The sequence below is a fragment of the Rana temporaria genome, chromosome 3 (assembly GCF_905171775.1).
Source record: "Rana temporaria chromosome 3, aRanTem1.1, whole genome shotgun sequence".
NCBI lineage: Eukaryota > Metazoa > Chordata > Amphibia > Anura > Ranidae > Rana > Rana temporaria.
This window is the reverse complement of record NC_053491.1, coordinates 338,055,551-338,077,103: the sequence shown is the minus strand read 5'-3', so window position 1 is coordinate 338,077,103 and position 21,553 is coordinate 338,055,551. Positions and strand designations below refer to the sequence as shown.

The 21,553-nt window shown below is 42.6% G+C and overlaps 1 protein-coding gene across 2 annotated transcripts in view; it reads left to right on the top strand.

The window, feature by feature from the left end:
• SGCD (sarcoglycan delta) overlaps positions 1 to 21,553 on the top strand; it is a 605,373-nt gene that overhangs the window by 420,222 nt on the left and 163,598 nt on the right. For both annotated transcript variants that reach the window (XM_040345086.1, XM_040345085.1), the window contains one exon: positions 13,019 to 13,120. In XM_040345086.1, the coding sequence (XP_040201020.1) occupies positions 13,019 to 13,120 (102 nt within the window). The remainder of the gene's footprint in view (positions 1 to 13,018; positions 13,121 to 21,553) is intronic.

Genomic DNA, 21,553 nt, shown 5'->3' with positions numbered 1-21,553 from the left:
TTTGCATTAAAATAAAAGCAGTTCCCTGCAAGAGAAGAGGTATTATATTTACCTCATTGCAGGTCCATATCTTCTGTCTTCACTCCTTTGACGCGCAGTTCAAATACCCTGATGCTGGTGTCTCCTGCTGCTTTGTGCAAATCTATTTATTAAGGTGTCTTTCTTTCGTTGTGTAATTCCCCGTTGTGTGCTTCCTAGGTATGCACTCCCCTTGTTAATTGTGTCACCTCTTGTTTCTGTCTGTCTGCCAATCCTCTTGGAGATGTGATTAGTATTGTGTCCACTTTACCTCGTTACCGAACCATTGTGGTATTTTTATATGTTGTTTATGTTTATGTTAATGTGTACTTTGTGTATCTGTGGGCTTGTTGCCAGATTGTCTGGGGTAAACACTCCCTGACTAATCAAAGTGGGGGTGCCTGGCTGTTGATTAGCTTACTTTTAATTAGTTCACTGTTTAATTAGATCACTATTAGCTGGTAATTGGATTGCTGTTTGAAGCTTGCATTGCCATGCTATTATCCCCAAGAGGGGAATGTTCTCCTCGGGGGGGGGGACATATAAAGTATGTGTCTGAGTTTTATTAAAGAGTCATTCCTTTGGTTTTTACCTCAACATCCTGTCTGTGTACAATGCTTGGGGTAAAGGGCTGGTATTGGCTACTGCTCTGCTGGAAGGGTTTGGGTGGCAGGAGGCACCACTTGGTGAAGGCACCAAGACGGTCCACAATTCCAGGAGTGCCAGATGCCTGTGTCCACCGCCAGATGCTGTGGTTCCATATGCTGGATACCTTTACCATTACTATGTCCGGGGGGGGGGGGTGCGTAACCACATCATGCTGTAGGTGAGACAAAAACCCTGAAAATGTTGAATGCTGGAGATTCTGATGGAGGTTACAGCTCTCTGAGGCCCTGTACACATGGCCGGGAATCCCGTCAGGAAAAAAACTTTGGTTTTCCTGACGGGATTCTTGGCAAGCTTGGCTTGCTAAGCCATGCTTACAGACGGCCATTCAAAAGAACCGCCGTTCTTTTGAATGGCAAGAACGCGGTGAATTAATCGACTACGACGAGTCGGCGCTTGTCACATTCGATGCTGTCGCCGTCATCTTGCTACACCCTACACTATGGAAAAAAGTAAGTGAACCCGTGCTTAGGAGATGAATAGAGGCTGCAGCCCCCTCTAATAGAAATCCCCAGATGGAGGTACTAAAATAAATAAACCAGAAATATGGGGGTGTTGGCTGTATGCTACCGCGCATGCATCGAAAGGCTAATTGAGCATACGCAGGTTTAAATTCGGTCAGGTAAGCATTCAGACACCCGGTTTTCTTGGCAGGAAACACTCTGCCGGGAATCCCGACGAGGAAATAGAGAGCCAGGTTCTCTATTTTCCCGTTGGGATTCCCGGCTGTTTTCCTGACGAAAAAACTGCTAGGGAGCATACACACAGCTGGGATTCCCGGCCAAATGCTCTCCTGGCAGTTTTCCTGCCAGGAAAACCAGTCGTGTGTACGAGGCTTAAGAGAGTACGAATGGGAGAAAGGGTTCGCCAGAGAAGTAAGTATAATAACTCTTCTATCTCTGTGGGGGAGACAGGAACCCCTGAAAATGTTGAATGCTGGAGTTTCTGATAGGCCCCGTACAGACGAGCGGACTGTCCGCTGAAAACGGTCCGCCGGACCGTTTTCAGCGGACATGTCCGCTCGAGATTTCTGTCTGATGGTTGTTCACACCATCAGACAGAAATCCGCACGGACACGATAAGCTATGACGTGGCCGCGCCGTCACCGCGACGATTACGCGGCGACGTGCGCGACCCTGGAAGGTCAATGCTTCCACGCATGCGTCGAATCACTTTGACGCATGCGAGGGCTTTCGGCCGAGTGGACATGTACGGTGAGTCTGTACAAACGACCAAACATGTCCGACGGACAGGCTTCCAGCGGACATGTTTCTTAGCATGCTAAGAAATTTTTGTCCGCTGGAAAACGGTCGGCTGGACAAACCTGTCCGGTCGGCCGTACACACGACCGAACATGTCTGCTGAAACTGGTCCGCGGACCAGTTTCAGCGGACATGTTCGGTCGTGTGTACAGGGCCATAGAGGTTGTCGCTCTCTAACAGAGTAAGAATGGGAGAAAGGGTTCGCCAGAGAAGTAAGTATAATACCTTTTTTATTGCCACTTTTGGGATTTTTTTTTTAGATGACAGTTAAACAACACTAATATATTCTGCCAATTTGGACCTGTACCCAGCTCACTTCATAGTAAGATGATAGTAAGGGTTTGTGCCTGAACTCATCCTTCCTAAAATATTTCCATGACCATAGCAGGCCTATTTCTTGTTAGACTGTGATCTTCAAAACCTGACATCAAGATAGAGGGAATCTTTCAGGTTTTCTTTGCTAGAGGCAGAGAAATCTAGTTCATTTTAGGGCTGTGGTTTCTTCAACCTGCACCTACGGAGGACCCAGCTCTTCTGTTTCATTTTCCGGTTTAGTATTCATTGCATTGCTGTAGCAGTTTTACTATTGATTTCTCTGTAGTTTCTCCACCACCAGCACCAGAACACACTGACAAGTGCACAAACACATACCTTGTCCGCGAAAGCTTTTAATCCAAATTTCAGCACCTCTGGGATCACCTCCTCTCTCCACCTGTCTAGACGGATAAAGCAGTGGTATGGAGCCTAATAGGAAATAATGACAGCTATTTTGTTAGCTTTTATGACCTGTCAGATGTTTCACAGCATCTGGGGGATGGCAGGCCGGCAAAGCCGTGTTCGAGAATGCCATCTGCACAGGTTAGAAAAAAATAAATAAAAAAATCTGCATTTAGTATGATAGCCATGTATGTTTATAAAATATAAAGCTAATAAATCACTTGGGGAAAAGAAACAAAATAATTAAAGTGATTCGGTTTGTGTTCTGAAAAAGAAACCCGACTTTGTAACTGTTTACAGATTTGCAGGAAGAGAAGCGGGATTTGCATATGTGTTCCTGTTGATGTTTTCTATTTAAAAGACTGCTTCTGTTCAGTCTGAAACCTTGTTGTTGTTTTTTAAATAGTGTATTGGACTTTTATTTTAAAAAGTTGTTTAAAGGGGTTGTAAATGAATTTTTGTTTCCTAAATAGCTTCCTTTACCTTAGTGCAGTCCTCCTTCACTTACCTCATCCTTTGATGTGAGGCTTTCTCCCTGGTGTGGAGAAAGCCTCTTGAGGGGGCGAGCAGGCAAGTCCGGACACTCTCTACTTTGCAGATAGAGAAAGGAGCTGTGTGTTAGTGGGCGTCCACACCAGGGAGAAAGCCTTGCATTACTGTGTGTAGTTACAGACAGAAGAACAGGAAGTGAGGATTTCTCAGAAGAAATAAGGACATTTAAAAGCAATATCGAAAGATGAGGTAAGGGAAGGAGGACTGCACTAAGGTAAAGGAAGCAATTTAGGTAAAAAAAATTCCTTTACAACCCCTTTAAAAGTAAACTCCAGCCAGTTAATAAAGACCCCCTTTGGTGAGGTTCTAATGCTTGTTTAACCTGTGGGAATATAGCACAGAGCAATAATTACCTTATTTTTCACTCCTCTGGCAGCCAGTGATCTCCTATTCTCCAGCCTTGGAATGTGGTCAGGCCCTCTGTGCCCTTGTGTACAATGCAGGGCTGCTGACGAGAGAGAAAACACATTATCACGTTTTTTGGCTTTAGTTATAATTTGACATAGAACTAAATCCTAAGTGAATGACACTTAGCTTGCTAAAGCATTGTGTATTATAAAAGAAAATGCCCTTTGTTTTTTAAAAGGGTATGTCAACCCAATTTTTTTTTCCAGTTTTGGATGTTGCAAAGAAGTAAACCCCTACCAGATAATTTTTTGTTTCTTTTGTCCTGCTTTGGATATTTCCCCTCACTTTTTGTCCTGGAAACCCAACAGGAAATGCAGAGAAATTTCTCCACAGAAAATAGAATTTACATCTAAGGCTAGGTTCACACTGCTGTGAATTCTATTGCGAATTTGAGCCATTGCGATTTCTCAAATTCACAAGTCATTTAAATTACATAGTTTAACATTAGTGCCGTTCACATCAATGCATTGTGAATATAAGCTGTGGGAAAAAAGGGTCATGTGCGAGTTTGATCCGTGTGCGATGCAAATTCAGCTCTATAGATTGGAAGTCCCTGAAATGGCAGCTGTGAATCGCGGCAAATTTGCCGCAAAAACGCAGATTTTACCGCGATTTTGAATTCGCAGCAGTGTGAACCTTGTCTTAGAGAGTTGTCATAGGAACCCATTGGTGGATTTGCATAGGAAGTGTACCCATTGGTGGATTTTCCCTTAACTTGTTGCTGTGATGAAAACTTTGTGTCTTGGTGACCATGGTCACCAAAACAGAAAGGAAGGGTAAATCTCTCCAGCAGGGACACAGATCTGCTGAGAAATGGTCTAGCCTTTCCCTACCGTATCCCAAATTACATTTTTTTTTACCTTTACATACACTTTAAATAAAATACTTTTTATTTTTATTCTTTAGTGCATCTCAGTGCTGTGGAGCCCCTGTGGCCTCCTTCCAGCCTCTTCCAGTCTAAATGCATACACTTCCTTAATGAGTGACATTTTTTCCTGAAGGTGGCAACAGTGGACCTGACCTTGCCTGCATAATGTATGTATGTCTGAAACCTGTGACATATTTCAGAGTGACAATATTGGTGCACTTTTGGAAGCAAGGGATTGAGCATTGTCACCCTATATCAGGAAATGCCTAAACAAGGACCTTTATGGTAACATTACCAGGCATTATTTTTTTTAAATCAGGTAATTTTTATTAAAGAGTTTGTTTCGAAGTTACACATTAAACATACAAAAAGAATGATAACTACACTTGCAGTGCGAAAAAACAAAAGGTACATAAACAAAAGATCTTAATAACATTGTAAAGAAGAGAGATTTAGCTTTACATCGTGAAATTCAGTTTAGTAATGTACACTCAGCAGTTCACCAGTATGTTATAATAATTTCGAACAGTCAAAAAAAAGGGGTATTTCTCAGAATAACTAAAGGCATAAATTCTAACATTACAAGAGATGAAGCTGACTGATGGTCCGTCGCGCCTACACAACATCGGTTAAAAAAACGATTGTGTCAGAACGCAGTGATGTAAAACACAACGACGTGCTGAAAAAAACGAAGTTCAATGCTTCCAAGCATGCGTCGACTTGATTCTGAGCATGCATGGATTTTTAACCGATGGTTGTGCCTACTAACGATCGTTTTTTTCCCATCGGTTAGGAATCCATCGGTTAAATTTAAAGCAAATTGGCTTTTTTTTAACCGATGGTTAAATAACCTATGGGGCCCACACATGATCGTTTTTGACCGATGAAAACGGTCCATCAGACCGTTGTCCTCTGTTTAACCTATGGTGTGTACGAGGCCTCAAGGGCCCTTGTCTACAGTAAACTGGGATCAGCAAGTAATACATCTTCCTAGGGAATACCCAGGATCTCTAGTTTGGGATCAACAGGGACTTGAATACATCAAAAACTGTCAAGTGACTAAAATATGTTAGCCCAATATCTACAAATTTGGGACAATGCTTAAACAAGGACCTGTTTAAATGAATCCTGCAGATTTTCAAAATATTGAAAATTAATTTTTAAAAGGACATTACCAGTTTAAAGTTAACATGAGATTTTAGTAATAGGGTCTATTTTCATTGAAGTTGGAAGTTATTGTTGATTTGTGTCTATGCATCCATAGTTGTCACAAAGACCTACTATTTTTATATTCATGACTACTGACCACTAATTCATAAGAATCACAACTATGTAGTGGATTGGACTGAAAACTACTAAATTGGACTTTGAGGGCACACGATAGTATAGTAAGAACACAAAGTAAATTTATTGTAGGAATGTCATAAAAAACAGTTACAAACAAAAAAATCAAAAAGAAATCAGGTTGATAACTGGGCCACATAGGCTATTTACAATTATATTACAATGCTACCATATAGAGCTCAGATACAAAGCATGATTAAAAGATTGACTTAAATATTGTAAAACCAAGTGGTGTTCCAGAGGAGTAGGAGGACTTGCTAGTCCTCCTACTCCTCTGGAACATCACTTGGAACACCACTTGGTTTTACAATATTTAAGTCAATGTTTTAATCATGCTTTGTATCTGAGCTCTATATGGTAGATCAATCCATCAATATCGGGACGGTGGCACACTGAGTACCTGTACACCGGCAGCATCACCCTGCCTTGGGTGTACGTTAAAATTAGGCCATTTTCTTTCCAACAACTATGTAGTGGAGGAAGGACAGCAACAAGCTAGGATTTTATAAGAGGGAGTGTATTTTGATAAGACTTTTGAGCAGGTGGGTTATAAAAATGATACGATTGGGGGGGCGTGTATTAAGAGTGGTAGGCCAGAGTGGTATCCTCCAAAGGCAAGTTGCTTTTGGAGGATATTATACCAATGTGTAATGCTAGAGTCAATTACTGTATGTACATAATAAATTGGCCGGTTAATCCTGGTTAATGTGTTATAGAGTAGTTTATTAAATACAGTTTGAAGATCAATCTCCTATAACTTTGGTGTTGTATTACAAGTGACCAATTACGGACAAACAGATATTTCAAAACTGGTCTATGAGTGTGGTGCAAAACGTACAATTCAAAGGCTCCTATTTGTCCATTCATCAAACGTTTGTTTTCACTGTTTTCTGTGAGAAGCTCATAATATATTATCCCCCTCAAATTCCTGCAAGGCATCGCCACTGAGAGTACAAAGACCCTTTTTTATTAGATGCAGTTTGCCATAATAATACAGCTGCGTATTGAATGTGTAGAACACAAAATTCCTTGAATTGAGCAAACAATATGAAACCTGCAAACAGACTTTAAATTATTATATTTGTGTTTGAATTGAAGTTCCAATAAAGCATAGTTTTGGACCTGTTATCTGGAAAAATTTTACCCATATACTTAAAATAATGAAAGCTCATTGGATATAAGGTATTGCTGAGTGACAGGAAAACAGCTGAAGCCTCGTACACGCGACCGAGAAACTCGACGGGCGAAACACATCGTTTTGCTCGTCGAGTTCCTTGTTAGGCTGTCGAGGATCTCGGCGAGCCAAATTTCTCCATTCCCGTCGAGGAAAAAGAAGACATGCTCTCTTTTTGGCTCGATGAGATCCTCAACAGTTTCCTCGTCGAAAAGTGTACACACGACCGGTTTCCTCTGCAAAAAAAAAACAGCAAGTTTCTTGCCGGTTTTTGCCGAGAAACTCGGTCGTGTGTACGATTTCTGGAATTATGTGAAACATACTAATGATAAAGAGAAAAGTAAGCTGTAAACCATTCAACAAGTGGTAACATATTTTTCAGGAGGCTAGCAAACATGTTTTATCAGTAGTTACTGCAGAACAGTACTTTCCAGGGATGCAGGCAGGTTCACAACAGCACAAAACGATAGACAGCCTACCACTCAGTGTTGTCTTCTCAATAATCATTTGCACTTGCACTTCTCTTCCATTCTATCTCTTGAGGCCAGATTCAGGAACGTTTTACGCCGGCGTATCTATTAATACGCCGCGTAAGTTAAATGATGTGACGTCGTATCTATGCGCAAGTTACGCCTGAATTTTGGCTTAATACGACTGACGTAAGTCTCCTACGCCGTCGTATCTTAGGTGCATATTTACGCTGGCCGCTAGGGGCGCTTCCATTGATTTACGCGTCGAATATGCAAATGAGAAAGATACGCTGATTCACAAATGTACTTGCGCCCGGCGCATTACTATACGCTGTTTACATAAGGCGTACGACCGGCGTAACTTTACCCCTCATAAAGCAGGGGTAAGTCATGTTAACATATGGACGTCGGAACACCCGTCTAAATTTACGTTGTTTACATAAGTCATACATTAGCTCATTGTAATACAACACGCCCACTGCCTTGATCATTTGAATTAGGCGGGCATACGCCGGCCCATTTACGCTACGCCGCCGTAACTTAGGGCGCAAGTTCTTTCTGAATACTGTACTCGCCTCTCTAAGTTACGGCGGCGTAGCGTATATGAGATGCGCTACGCCCGCCTAAAAATACGCCGGTCTTTCTGAATCTGGCCCTTGCTGTTTGATTGGAAGATCCACGGCAGCAAACATAACTAGTGTTCTGGGTTGGGAATACCAAATGACAAAACTACAAAATCAGGTACTCTAACCTCTGCTAGGGTCAGTACTGTTCTTTTTATGATACTGGACAAGGTGCCTAACTGCCATGACAAGGGGCATTGCCTACTGCTCAAGTGGTTCTGGTGCTGGGCATTAAATGGCAATGTCTTGGCAATTTACTTAAAATGAATACATGTGTTTGTTATGCTGGGCAAAACCATAGGTTCACTTTGATGCTCTATCCCTTCACCATATTCTCACTTTTACTTTGCAGCTCCCTTTTCCCTCTGGACTGGAACAAAAAAAACAGTACTTTTGGGCATTGTAAATTATGTGACTAGCTTTCCTCCCATGTGCAGTCCTGGTGCTTGGTGATTGGCCCAGCAATGATGCTGTACATGAACAGAAAGCCCTAAGCGTTGTACAAGCTCTAGTTGTGATTGGTCTGGACCTTACACAAGTCTTCCTCTCCTTGCTTCCAGAAGTGAATATATTGGCGGGGGGAGTGAAAAAATATGAAATGGTGCTGTTTCCCCTTTAAAGTGATCCTATTTGCTTTGCAAATGCAAGCCAGAGGTATACTTTAACTCAAGCATTAATACCACTTATGGAAAACAAAAGGCAGAGAACTTGCACCATATATAACCATGCACTTTTGCCTAGCAGCAAAAGGGTCGCTGGTTCAAATCTACCTGCCTGGAGTTTGCATGTTCTCCCTGTGCCTGCCTGGGTTTCTTCTGGGTACTCGGGTTTCCTCCCATTCTCCAAAAGACATGCTGGTAGGTTAATTGGATCCTGTATAAATTGGCCCTAGTATGTGTATGTTACATAATTACATAGTAGGTGAGATTGAAAAAAGTCCATGAAGTCCAACCTATAAACCGATATGTATGAAATGTGAGTTCGGGACCTTAGATTGTAAGCTACTTGAGGGCAGGGACTGATGTGAATGTATAATGTAAAGAGCTGCGCAAATTGATATATAAGTACCTAAAATACATAAATAATGTAATTATTAAATTGTGTCTGACTTCGTAGTGCTAGTACCCTTACTTGTACATGGATAAGGAAACACATAATATACACGAACTACTGGTCCAGAGTAATGTTTACAAATGACACAAAGTATTGCAAATTGGGCCACCTCTTGTCTCGTCTTGTGAAAGCTAATTCGAAGAGACAAGTCTGGCAAGGCACTATTATAGCTGAATGAGCTCTGTAGAAACAAGAGTAGGCTTCATGTCTCTTGCTGAACCCATGATGTAATATTTTGGATCTGTAAAGCAATCTGAAAAACAAATTACTACCGAAAAGACATATTTTTTGATGTAATTTTATTGTTCCCTGCGGAAACAAAAAAGCAAAATAATGTGTGTCAATCTTCCAGGTAAACATTAGGAAACCAATTCAGCATTACAGATTGGCGGTTCCCGCTTATTGAAGAGACAATAAAGCTTTTTTTACAAAGCTAAAATAAATGTCTACAAAAACTTTTAAAGTTGACCTTTTCAAAGAACCCTTATAGTTGAGACATCACCAGCGAGTCTATAATCAACAAACTCTGCCTTGCTCTCTGCAGTACACTTAATGCACTTAGGAAAAAATTGGTCCAAGGCAAAACATATAATATTTTACAAGTCTATAGGAAAAGCTCACTTATTGTTACTGCCCCACAGGTATAATTGGAATGAGGGAAAGGACGTTATATCCAATTGCGATGGGAATTCATTTGCAGGGATTTCATGAAAGCCTGCATACCTGAGACAGAGAACTTGTATCTGCGAGGATGAGTATTCAATATCAACTGTGGGAGTAGTTATTGATTACCAAAGTTACTTATCACATACTGCTTGCAGATTAGTCTTTCATTAGCCAATGGCGGTAAGGTTGAAGAGTCTCACTAACTGCAACTTGTGCACACAGTGGGAAACCAGATAAATAACTAGCAAGCTCTAAAATTTAGCTGTGTATTAAACAGAACTACTCAATGACCAGCCACTATCTATATTTCCCCCAAACCTTCATCTCCTCCTGTATATTACGTCTCTGCATTTTTTTTACCTTGTTCCTGTAATTACAAATGTCTTTATTGCTCCATGTGACGTCATCATGAGACTTTGTGCAAAGGTAGCTTCCTCGGAGCTCAGATCTACATCGCCCAAGTGTGTGAAGTGGGACAGATATAGGAGGGAATGGGAGAGTTATGTAGTCCAACAGGCAGGGCTAACACCGTTGGTTGGGATTTCAGTTAAAAAAAGCCCTGAGTTGTCAGCCCAAACAGGAAAATAAATGCTTGCTGGATTTCTGGCAGATCACTAGGCATTTTTCTTCTCTTTCAGCATTTTTAAAGGGATTAAACATAAGGAAATATGCATGTATTAGGAGGTGTACTGCATTTGTGCCATTCCTCTTTAAATCAATAATTGAAGATTTTTAAATGCTACCTTAGAAAACTTTACTTATTAGGTCTAAGGATGATTTTCTACTTGCTGTGGACCTTTTCAGTGGCATGCTGATAATCCATGCTGTTTCTCAACTTCTCAAGCTCGGTTGGGCTCTTTTTGATGTTTATGTCCCAATTTATGTCCCCCATTGGGAATTATTCCCTCACTTTGCCTGGCACCAGAACAGGAATTGAATGAAAATCTCACCAACCATATAATAGGAGGAGATAGAGATGCAGACTGACAGATCTTAAACCCAGATATACAGGACGTTAGCCATATAGCTAAATTGTAGTTGAGTGCCTGAACACGTTCAGTCTGATAAAGGATGTTAAGGTATACCAAAGTTGGCTGTAAGGCTAAATGGTAGTTGAGTGCAAAGTCATGATTGGACTGCTGACGATTTTTTTTTTTTACCTGCTAAGAATACACATGCCAACGGCCTATGGTGTGTTGCTTTTATTCTGTGGTTACCTTAACAATAAATATGTTTTGTTTTCGCAATGCACTTTCCTCTCTGTAAACCGTGGCTTGCTAGAGTGACCCTTTTATTTAAACACATTAAAACCATGTCCAGCAACCCACTTTAAAAAATAAGCAGCTGAGGAGCATTTTATATAGTAAATTTAGATTTGTTAATGTACGTAGAAATATGCTGCCTCACCAAGCTTCATAAATATTCCATAAATACCATGACCATCAATGTCATGTTCATCTAGCAATTAGTAGGCTACACATGCTCTGTGATTGGGGCACTGCTGTCCTCTGAGGCAGCCTAGGAACAAAGAAATGCGGTTATGTGCAGTAAAGCTGATTACTCAGTATCATTAATGCTGATAAATGACAGCACTCTACCAAGACATATTAAGATTCAGGCCTCGTACACACGACCAGTTTCCTCGGCAGAATTCAGCTTCCGACCGAGTTTCTGGCTGAATTCTGCCGAGGAAACTGGTCGTGTGTACACTTTCGGCCGAGGAAGCCGACGAGGAGCTCGGCGAGGAAATAGAGAACATGTTCTCTATTTCCTCGTTGTTCTATGGGAGCTCTCGTCCCGCCGAGCTCCTCGGCGGCTTCAGTGCTGAACTGGCCGAGGAACTCGATGTGTTTGGCACGTCGAGTTCCTCGGCCGTGTGTACGAGGCTTCAGGCTCATAAATTGGTAATGACAATTTTCCCAGCTGTGGCAGGCAGGTCAATGGAGATTGGGCAGAAGTGCTGAAAAAAATCTGTACAGTGGGAATTGCATGATGTATCAGTACTAGGCACTCACCAAATGTCACTCATCAAATTGACAGAAAGATGGCCACACCGATTGATTAAAAAGAGACATAGCCTGCCACAAGACTGAACAAGAAGTTAATATCAGTCAGCATCCACTAGGAGCATCATGAGGCAAGGGCCTCACCTTGCTTTACAGTTCCCATATGTCTTCTGCTTCCCAGAGCTATGAAATGATAGCATAGGAACACAGAACCTGGACTTCTCATTTGTTTACTCTAGACTTTGTCATAAGACAAATAAATAGCAAGAATTACTAGAGCAAAGCTTTGACTTGCGTGTTGTTTATTTAACCACTTGCTGACCAGCCGCCGTCATTGTACTGCGGCAGGTCAGCTTGTTTCTGAAAATTGCTGTAGGTGTACATCGGGTCTTTTAAGAGCTTTAGCAGGCATGCCCCCGGCTGGACGGCAGGGGAGCCGATTTGTGTGGCCAGCGGGGGAGCCGATGCACGTGGCAGGCGGGGGAGCCAATGCATGTGGCAGGCGGGGGAGCCAATGCATGTGGCAGGCGGGGGAGCCGATGTGCGTGGTTGGCGGGCACGATGTCCGCCGCCTCCTGCGATAGCTCGACATAGAGCAAAAAAGGGGATCTGTCAATGTAAACAAAAACAGATCCCCAATCTGACAGGGGAGCAGAGAGTGATTGTCAGATTGGGGATCTGGTCATTGAGGGGGAAAACCTTTTCGGTACAAAAATTATTTTTTTTTTCTTGCACGTAATTGGGTGTTCTTTGCAAAGGCAAGATTTACCTAATTTACTAAGCTCTGGAGCAACTGCACTTTCAGTCTTTTTGTCTTTAGTAAGTCAATCCAGGGTCTCCACAACTGCTGTAGCCATCTTTGAGGGGCTCAAACTCTGCCTGCTGAATTTGTTATTTATTTATATGAATGAGACTACAACAGGAGGCTCTGGAGCAATGAAAAGTGGGCAGAAACTGGCAAAACTTCAGGTGAACGGTTTATTAAAGCTAAGTGAAAATATCTACCACACCTTGTGACACTGTGTTTGATAACCAACTCCACATTTAAGGCTTATAGATTAGTGATGTACAAAGTTTTTTGCTCCCAAGAATTCCAGATTTACAATTTAAATTTGGTGTTTCATGTTTTAGGACGGAATGGGGAATCTCAGAATCACAGAGAAAGGTTTACGACTAGAAGGAGATTCGGAATTCTTGAAACCTCTGTATGCCAAAGAAATCCGCTCCAGGCCGGTAAGTGTTCTTCACGGGTGAAAATCGAATTTTGATTTATAAGTTAAGTTATATAATATAGGTTGATTCTACCTAAGGTGTTAATGGGCTCTTCTCCCTCCCAGAAACAGGTAACAGGTTTGTGAGATGTTATTCACTTGTATTCTCTCCCTGTCTGGGCAGAAATATAGGTTAATTCTACCCACGGTGTGAATGGGCCTTCTCCCTCCCAGCAATAGGTTTGTGAGATGTTATTCACTTGTATTCTCTCCCTGTCTGGGCAAAAATATAGGTTAATTCTACCCACGGTGCGAATGGGCCTCCCCCCCCCCCCCCAGCAATTGGTTTGTGAGATGTTATTCACCTGTATTCTCTCCCTGTCTTGGCAGAAATATAAGTACCTCAGTGTCAGTCTATAGGCCCCTATGGAAACTGAACTGTGTTCTGCTGGAAGTAAGGGCTGATAGCTGGCATTTTGACAGGGCTGCTGGAGTAGGGTAAGACTAGCAGCAAAGCATTTTGTTTTGTTTTCTGTCATTTTTACATTTACCTTTATACCTTAGTTGACTAAGTGCCTGTCATCAGCACTAAGCTCAAGCACAAATTATGCTTAGAATGATCTTACAACCTTATACTTAGCCTGATATTTTTATTTAACAATGTATGACTAAAGATTATGGGCCAGATTCACGTACAACGGCGTATCTTTGAGCGGGCGTAGCGCATCTCATATGCGCTACGCCGACGTAACATAGAGAGGCAAGACCAGTATTCACAAAGCACTTTCTCCCTAAGTTACGGCGGCGTAGCGTAAATGGGCCGGCGTAAGCCCGCCTAATTCAAATTAGGAAGGTAGTGGGCGTGTTGTATTAAAATGAACCGTGACCCCATGTAAATGAATGGCCGAACGAACAGGGCGCATGCGCGCGCATGCTCAGAATCACGTTGCATATACTCCCTAAGATACGACGGCTCAATGCGTACGACGTGAACGTTACCTACGCCCAGCCCCATTCACGTACGACTTACGTAAACGACGTAAAATACGACGGCTGTTCCGACGTCTATACCCTAACATGACTTACCCCTGCTTTAGGTGGGATGACTTTATGCCGGACGTACGCCTTACGTAAACGGCGTTGCTTACTGCGACGGGTGCAAGTACGTTCGTGAATCGGCATATCTAGGTCGATTACATATTCCAATGCGTAAATCAATGGAAGCGCCCCTAGCGGCCAGCGTAAATATGCACCCAAGATACAACGGCGTAGGAGACTTACGTCGGTCGGATCAAGCCAAAATTCAGGCGTATCTTGTTTCAAGAATAAGGCGCATAGATAAGACGGCGCATCCTAGAACTTACGCGGCGTATCAGAAGATACGTTGGCGTAAGTCGTACGTGAATCTGGGCCTATGATTATAACATATGTCAATTGTTCTCCGTAAAGAAGTTTTGAAAAGATGAAAGCTACTTCATTCCCCTGTGTTTGGACATGGAGTAGGCAAGTTGTTGTAACCAACCAGCATAAACGTTTAGAGCAGGGGTGTCCAAACTTTCTAAAGAAATGGCCAGTTTACTGTCTTTCAGACTTGGGGGGGTTGGACTGTGCCCGGGGGGAGCAAACAATGCCGATCTTTGGTATTAGAGGGAGAAATAGTTGCTGTCAGTGGAAGGAATAGTGCACTATTTTTGTTGTCAATGGAAAGAATTATGCCCCAGCATTGGTCAATGGAAAGAATAGTGACCAATTGTTGGTGCCAATGGCACAAAAAACCCTCAAGGGCCAGATAAAGACAAGCAAAGAGCTGAACCTGGCCCCAGAGCCACAGTTTGGAGACCACTGGTTTAGAGTATCTCAATATTCAGTAGCCCTGCAGACATGTTAATTCCCACATACCCTGAAAGGTGCATTTTCACCTTTAACCGCTTACCCCCCGGACCATATTGCTGCCCAAAGACCAGAGTACTTTTTGCGATTCGGGACTGCGTCGCTTTAACAGACAATTGCGCGGTCGTGCGACGTGGCTCCCAAACAAAATTGGCGTCCTTTTTTTTCCCACAAATAGAGCTTTCTTTTGGTGGTATTTGATCACCTCTGCGTTTTTTTTTTTTTTGCGCTATAAACAAAAATAGAGCGACAATTTTGAAAAAAATGAATATTTTTTACTTTTTGCTGTAATAAATATCCCCCAAAAATATATAAAAAAACATTTTTTTTCCTCAGTTTAGGCCGATACGTATTTTTCTACATATTTTTCGTAAAAAAACATCGCAATAAGCGTTTATTGATTGGTTTGCGCAAAAGTTATAGCGTTTACAAAATAGGGGGTATTTTTATGTCATTTTTATTAATATATATTTTTTACTAGTAATGGCGGCGATCAGCGATTTTTTTTCGGTATTGCGACATTATGGCGGACACTTCGGACACTTTTGACACATTTTTGGGACCATTGGCATTTTTATAGCGATCAGTGCTATAAAAATGCATTGGATTACTATAAAAATGCCACTGGCAGTGAAGGGGTTAACACTAGGGGGCGGGGAAGGGGTTAAGCATGCCTGGGTGTGTTCTTACTGTGGGGGGGGGGGTGGCCTCACTAGGGGAAACACTGATCCTCTGTTCATACATTGTATGAACAGAAGATCAGCATTTCCCCTGCTGACAGGACCGAGAGCTGTGTGTTTACACACACAGCTCCCGCTCCCCGCTCTGTACCGAGCGATCGCGTGTGCCCGGCGGCGATCGCGCCCGCCGGGCACACGCACGGGAGTCGGGGGCGAGCGGGGGGCGCGCGCGTGCGCCCCTAGTGGCGGCTGAGAGAGAGGACGTTATACTACGTGCTCTCGCCCAGCCGAGCCGACCTGCCGACGTAGAACGGCGGTGCGCGGTCGGCTAGTGGTTAAACACTAGTCCTGACTATCATCTTATTATCTAAGTACAATTACCTTTCATCGGCCGATTCCATTGCTTCATATCCAAATATCTCTATGCATAGGAAACAGCATATATAAATAATTGACCCAACAACATGTTGACTCATACACTGTTTCACTTTTATTATCCCCAGCATGGTGTTAAGTATGGATCAAATATGGGCATTACCGATCACCTTCCACCAATAAGGGTACATGTTCAAATTACCAATCACATGACCCTTTCATACCCCATGTGTTTAAGTGCCACAAGATATACATTTGAAAAAATAAGCACAAGAAGTGTTATGGTAGATGTCTAAGACTGAAGAAACATATATACTTTTCTCAAATTGTCTTCTTTTTTTTGTCTTCAGCATCAAAACTTTTGTTTTTACAGATGACAGCCAGAACTAGGAGGGTGCAAGAAAACACTTAAAAAACGCTCCACAGGAGCATTGAGGAGCCAAGCTATAATGGCTACCTTTTTTATTCTCTCCTACAGTCCTCTGTTATTGTCAAAATGGAACGTATGTTCTTATGATAAAATGTGCCGCATTTTAATTGCCTCCTGCGCCACAAGCTTTTTTTTTTCTTTCTTAAAAATAGGCAAGGTAAAAGGCTTGTTACATTAAAGGCCAGTAAACTGAATTATGTTCTCGCTTGTAATTATCACACAACTCTGCGTGCTGATGAACACCTGATTCATTAAAAAATCAGTAAAGAAAAAATCAAATATGATGCTGAGCAGCAATTACGATTAGTACTTACATTTTATCCAAGTGGAAACGTTAATTTTAAAAGATAACTGTACTTTTTACAACACGTGAACTATTTTAATATAACCAGGGGCAGGCAAGTTTGTGTAACCCCTTACCTCTATCCTTTCTTTTTTTGCTTTCAGTAGGGTTATCAAAGGCCACAGTCATTGTAAACATTGGTTTGTTTACATTCAGCCTGTCTGGAGTCTATACTAGTGTAAAGAACTACATATCTGAAGACCAGGACAGGACCAGCTGTTCATTTTATTATCTGCTATAAGGCCTCATGCACACTGGTCGTTTTTACAGCTGCTGTTTTTGGCTTTAGACGTTTTTTTTCTATAGTCAGTAAACTCTCCAGCATGTTATCCTATGTGTCAATGCACACATAGGGGCAGATCCACAAAGCGAGTACGCCGGCGTATCTACTGATACGCCAACGTACTTTCAAATTTCCCGCGTCGTATCTTTGTTTTGAATCTTCAAAACAAGATACGACGGCATCTGGGTTAGATCCGTCTTCGTACGCCTTCGGATCTAAGATGCAATTCTTCGGCATCCGCTGGGTGGCGTTCCCGTCGTAATCTGCGTCCAGTATGCAAATTAGCTATTTCCGAAGATCCACGAACGTATGAGCGGCCGTCGCATTCTTTTACGTCGTCTCTAGTCGGCTTTTTCCGGCGTATAGTTAAAGCTGCTGTTTTGTGGCGTATAGTTAAACCTGCTATGTTAAGTATGGCCGTCGTTCCCGCGTTTAATTCTAATTTTTTTTCCGTTTGCGTAAGTCGTCCGTGAATCGCGGGATGGACGTAATTTACGTCCAAGTCAAAACAATGACGTCCTTGCAACGTCATTTCGCGCAATGCACGGCGGGAAATTTAGGGACGGCGCATGCGCAGTTCATTCCGTGCGGGGACGCGCTTCATTTAAATGAAACACGCCCCCTTCCCGCCCAATTTGAAATCCGCGCCCTTACGCCGCGAGAGATAAACTACGCCGCCGTAACTTACAGCGCAAATTCGTTCTGGATTCGAACCGAAGAGAAGTAAGTTACCGCGGCGTAGCGTATCTAATAATAGACCCAGAACTAGTGGGTTTTTAGAGGAGTTTATCAGCTCGAAAAATGCTCCAAGACGTTGAAATACTCACCTATTTGGATTTTCTGAGTGTTTTTGAGCCACAAGCTTTAGTGAGAGTATAGTTTTGCTAAAGAAAAGGCAGAAAAGTGCTGAAAAACGCTGCAAAACTCATTCTACGCTACTGTTTTTTTTTTGGTTTTTTTTTAACATCCAGTGCTTTAGCTGTGGGGAACATCATGGGATAAGAGTATAGGCAGGACATAGGTAATCTTATGTGGGGCTGCTTTTTTGCAGCACTTTGTGATCCATTCCTCTAGTAACTTCAAGAGTGCAGTGCAGTAAAAAGGTCTACATTCATAGTTCTTGGTTTTAGGATATTGAATTAAATAAGTATGAGGATCTTGTTGTTTTCGGGCCTGAGTATAAACAAAGGCCGTGTTTACTGGCCTGGGCCTGTGACAGCTCCGAAAATCCAAGGGAAGGGCAGAGCTGAAAATGTATACTTGCAAAGTTGCTTGCAGTCCTTGAATATTTTGAAAAGAGATATTTTTTTTTTTAATGCAAATGTATGCTTTAATAGGTAGATTCAGGTAGGGGCGCGCTAATTTGGGGCGGCGTAGCCTAGCGTGTTTACACTACGCCGCCTTAAGTAAGAGAGGCAAGTACATGATTCACAAAGTACTTGCCTCCTTACTTAGGGCGGCGTAGTGTAAATGCGGCGGGCGTAAGGGCGCCTAATTCAAATGGGTTGGGGGGGGCGTGTTTAATGGTAATGAGGCTTGACCTCACGTTTTTGACGTTTTTTTGTCACTGCGCATGCGCCGGACGACTGCATTTCCCAGTGTGCATTGCGGTTATGTACGCCGCACGGGCCTATTGATTTCGACGTGGATGTAAACGACGTAAATCCCGATTCGCGGACGACTTATGCAAACGACGTTAAAATTTCGAATCTCGCGGCGGGAACGGCGGCCATACTTTAACATTGTTATTCCACCTAATAGGTGGAATAACTTTAGGCCTCCTAAGGCCTTACGGAAACGGCGTAAATCGACTGCGGCGGTCGGGCGTACGTTCGTGAATCAGCGTACAAACTCATTTACATAATCTACGCCGACCGCAATGGAAGCGCCACCTAGCGGCCATCCGAAAAATTGCAATCTAAGATAGGACAGCGCAAGCCGTCCTATCTTGGATATGTTTAAGCGTATCTCTGAGCATACGCTTAAACATACGTCGGTGTAGATTCTGAGTTAGGCCGGCTTATCTACTGATAAGTCGGCCTAACTCTTACTGAATCTACCTATAAAAGAGTATCTGGCTAAAAATAAATGATATGCATTGGTGATTACTAAGCTGTCCAATTTTTGATCCTGTTTTTTATTTTTGGCTCCTCTTGAAACACCTGTTGTTAAAGGGCAGCCTGATTGGTATTACCATGGTAGGTAAATGTAAGCTTTTTGCTGCTCATAAGGGTGGTACCAGGAGAAGGTTACATTTTTTTTCTTAAAAAAAAAAAGGACCTTTATTACTTATGTGACATCTTCACTAGAGTTTTGAAATTTCTGACAGATTTTGCTAAAGTGTTTGCTAAAATTGGCAAAGAATGCGCTAAATTCACGTACATGTCTAGAACGTTGTCGCATGCTGTGCCACTTTTGGAATGCACTCAAGACAAAACATTTCACAAAATCTGTCTCTGTATGCCAAAAGAAAGTTGTTCTTTAATAGCTCCACTTTCATAAGATACAAGCTGCCTGTATTTTATTTTGAATTTGGTACAGGTATTGTGCCAAAATACAATATATAAGTGGAGCAAATTGGAATTACCTGAACTTGGAGCACAAGTCGCTGTCAGAACCAAAACTGTGGCAGGTGATTTTGAGTTTGGCACAACACATTAACAAGAGCAATTAATGTCAGAAAAGCGGAGCTGAAGCTTTATTGAATTCCTTCCATTGTTTGCGCAGGCTCTTGGGAGAGAGGGGGCGGCATTCATGTGCTGGCGAAAAAATCAATATACAGTGCATGCGGAAAGTATTCACAGCATTTTCATTTTTTCCACATGTTGTTATGTTACAGTCTTATTCCAAACTAGATTAAATTCATTATTTTTCTCCAAATTCTACAAACAATACCCCATAATAAAAACACGAAAGAAGTTTGTTTGAAAACTTTGCAAATTTATTACAAATAAAAAACAGAAAAAATAACATGTACATACAGTAAGTATTCACAGCCTTTGCCATGACACTCAAAATTTACCTCAGGTGCATCCTGTTTCCACTGATCATCCTTGAGATGTTTCTACAACTTGATTGGAGTCCACCTGTGGTAAATTTAGTTGATTGGACATTATTTGGAAAGGCACACACCTGTCTATATAAAGGTCCCACAGTTAACAGTACATGTCAGAGCACAAACCAAGCCATGAAGTCTAAAGAATTGTCTGTAGACCTCCGAGACAGGATTGTATCGAGGCACAGATCTGGGGAAGGGTACAGAAAAATGTCTGCAGCATTGAAGGTCCCAATGAGCATAGTGGCCCCTAACATCTGTGAATGGAAGAAGTTCTTAACCACCAGAACTCTTCCTAGAGCGAGTCGCCTGGCCAAACTGAGCGATTGGGGGATAAGGATCTTAGTCAGGGAAGTGACCAAGAACCCGATGGTCACTCTGAGGCCCCGTACACACGTCCGAGAAACTTGACGGGCAAAACACATCGTTTTGCTCGTCGAGTTCCTTGTGAAGCCGCCGAGGATCTCGGCGAGCCAAGTTTCCCCATTGACTAACGAGGAAATAGAGAACATGTTCTCTATTTGGCTCGACGAGTTCCTTGTCGGTTTCCTTGGCCAAAAGTGTACACACGACTGGGTTTCTCGGCAGAATACGGCTCCGATCGAGCCGTATTCTGGCTGAATTCTGCCGAGAAACTCGGTCGTGTATACGGGGCCTGACAGAGCTCCAGCATTTCTCTGTGGAGAGAGGAGAACCTTCCAGAAGAACAACGATCTCTGCAGCACTCAGGCCTGTATAGTTGGGTGGCCAGACGCAAGCCACTCCTCAGTAAAAGGCACATGACAGCATGCCTGGAGTTTGCCAAAAGGCACCTGAAAGACTCTCAGACCATGAGAAACAAAATTCTCTGGTCTGATAAAACAAAGATTGAAGTCTTTGGCCTGAATGGCAAGCGTAATATCTGGAGGAAACCAGGCACTGCTCATCACCTGGCCAATACCATCCCTACAGTGAAGCATAGAGGTGGCAGCATCGTGCTGTGGGTATTTTTTTCAGTGGCAGGACCTGGGAGACAAATCAGGATCGAGGGAAAGATGAATGCAGCAATGTACAGAGACATCCTTGATGAAAACCTGCCCCAGAGAATTCTGGACCTCAGACTGGAGCAAAGGTTCATCTTCCAACAGGACAATGACCCTAAGCACACAGTCAAGAGAACCAAGGAGTGGCTACAGGACAACTCTGTCAATGTCCTTGAGTGACTCAGCCAAAGCCCAACCTGATGGAGTTTGAGAGGTCCTTTCTAAAGTGTGTATGCGTCGATGATGTCGGCACATGCGTATATTGTAAATATCTCCTAAACTGTGTAGGTTTAGGAGATAATTCCAGCACCTACAGGTAGGGCTTATCTGCAGGTAAAAGTGGTTGTACAGAGTTTACAACCACACATAGGATGCAT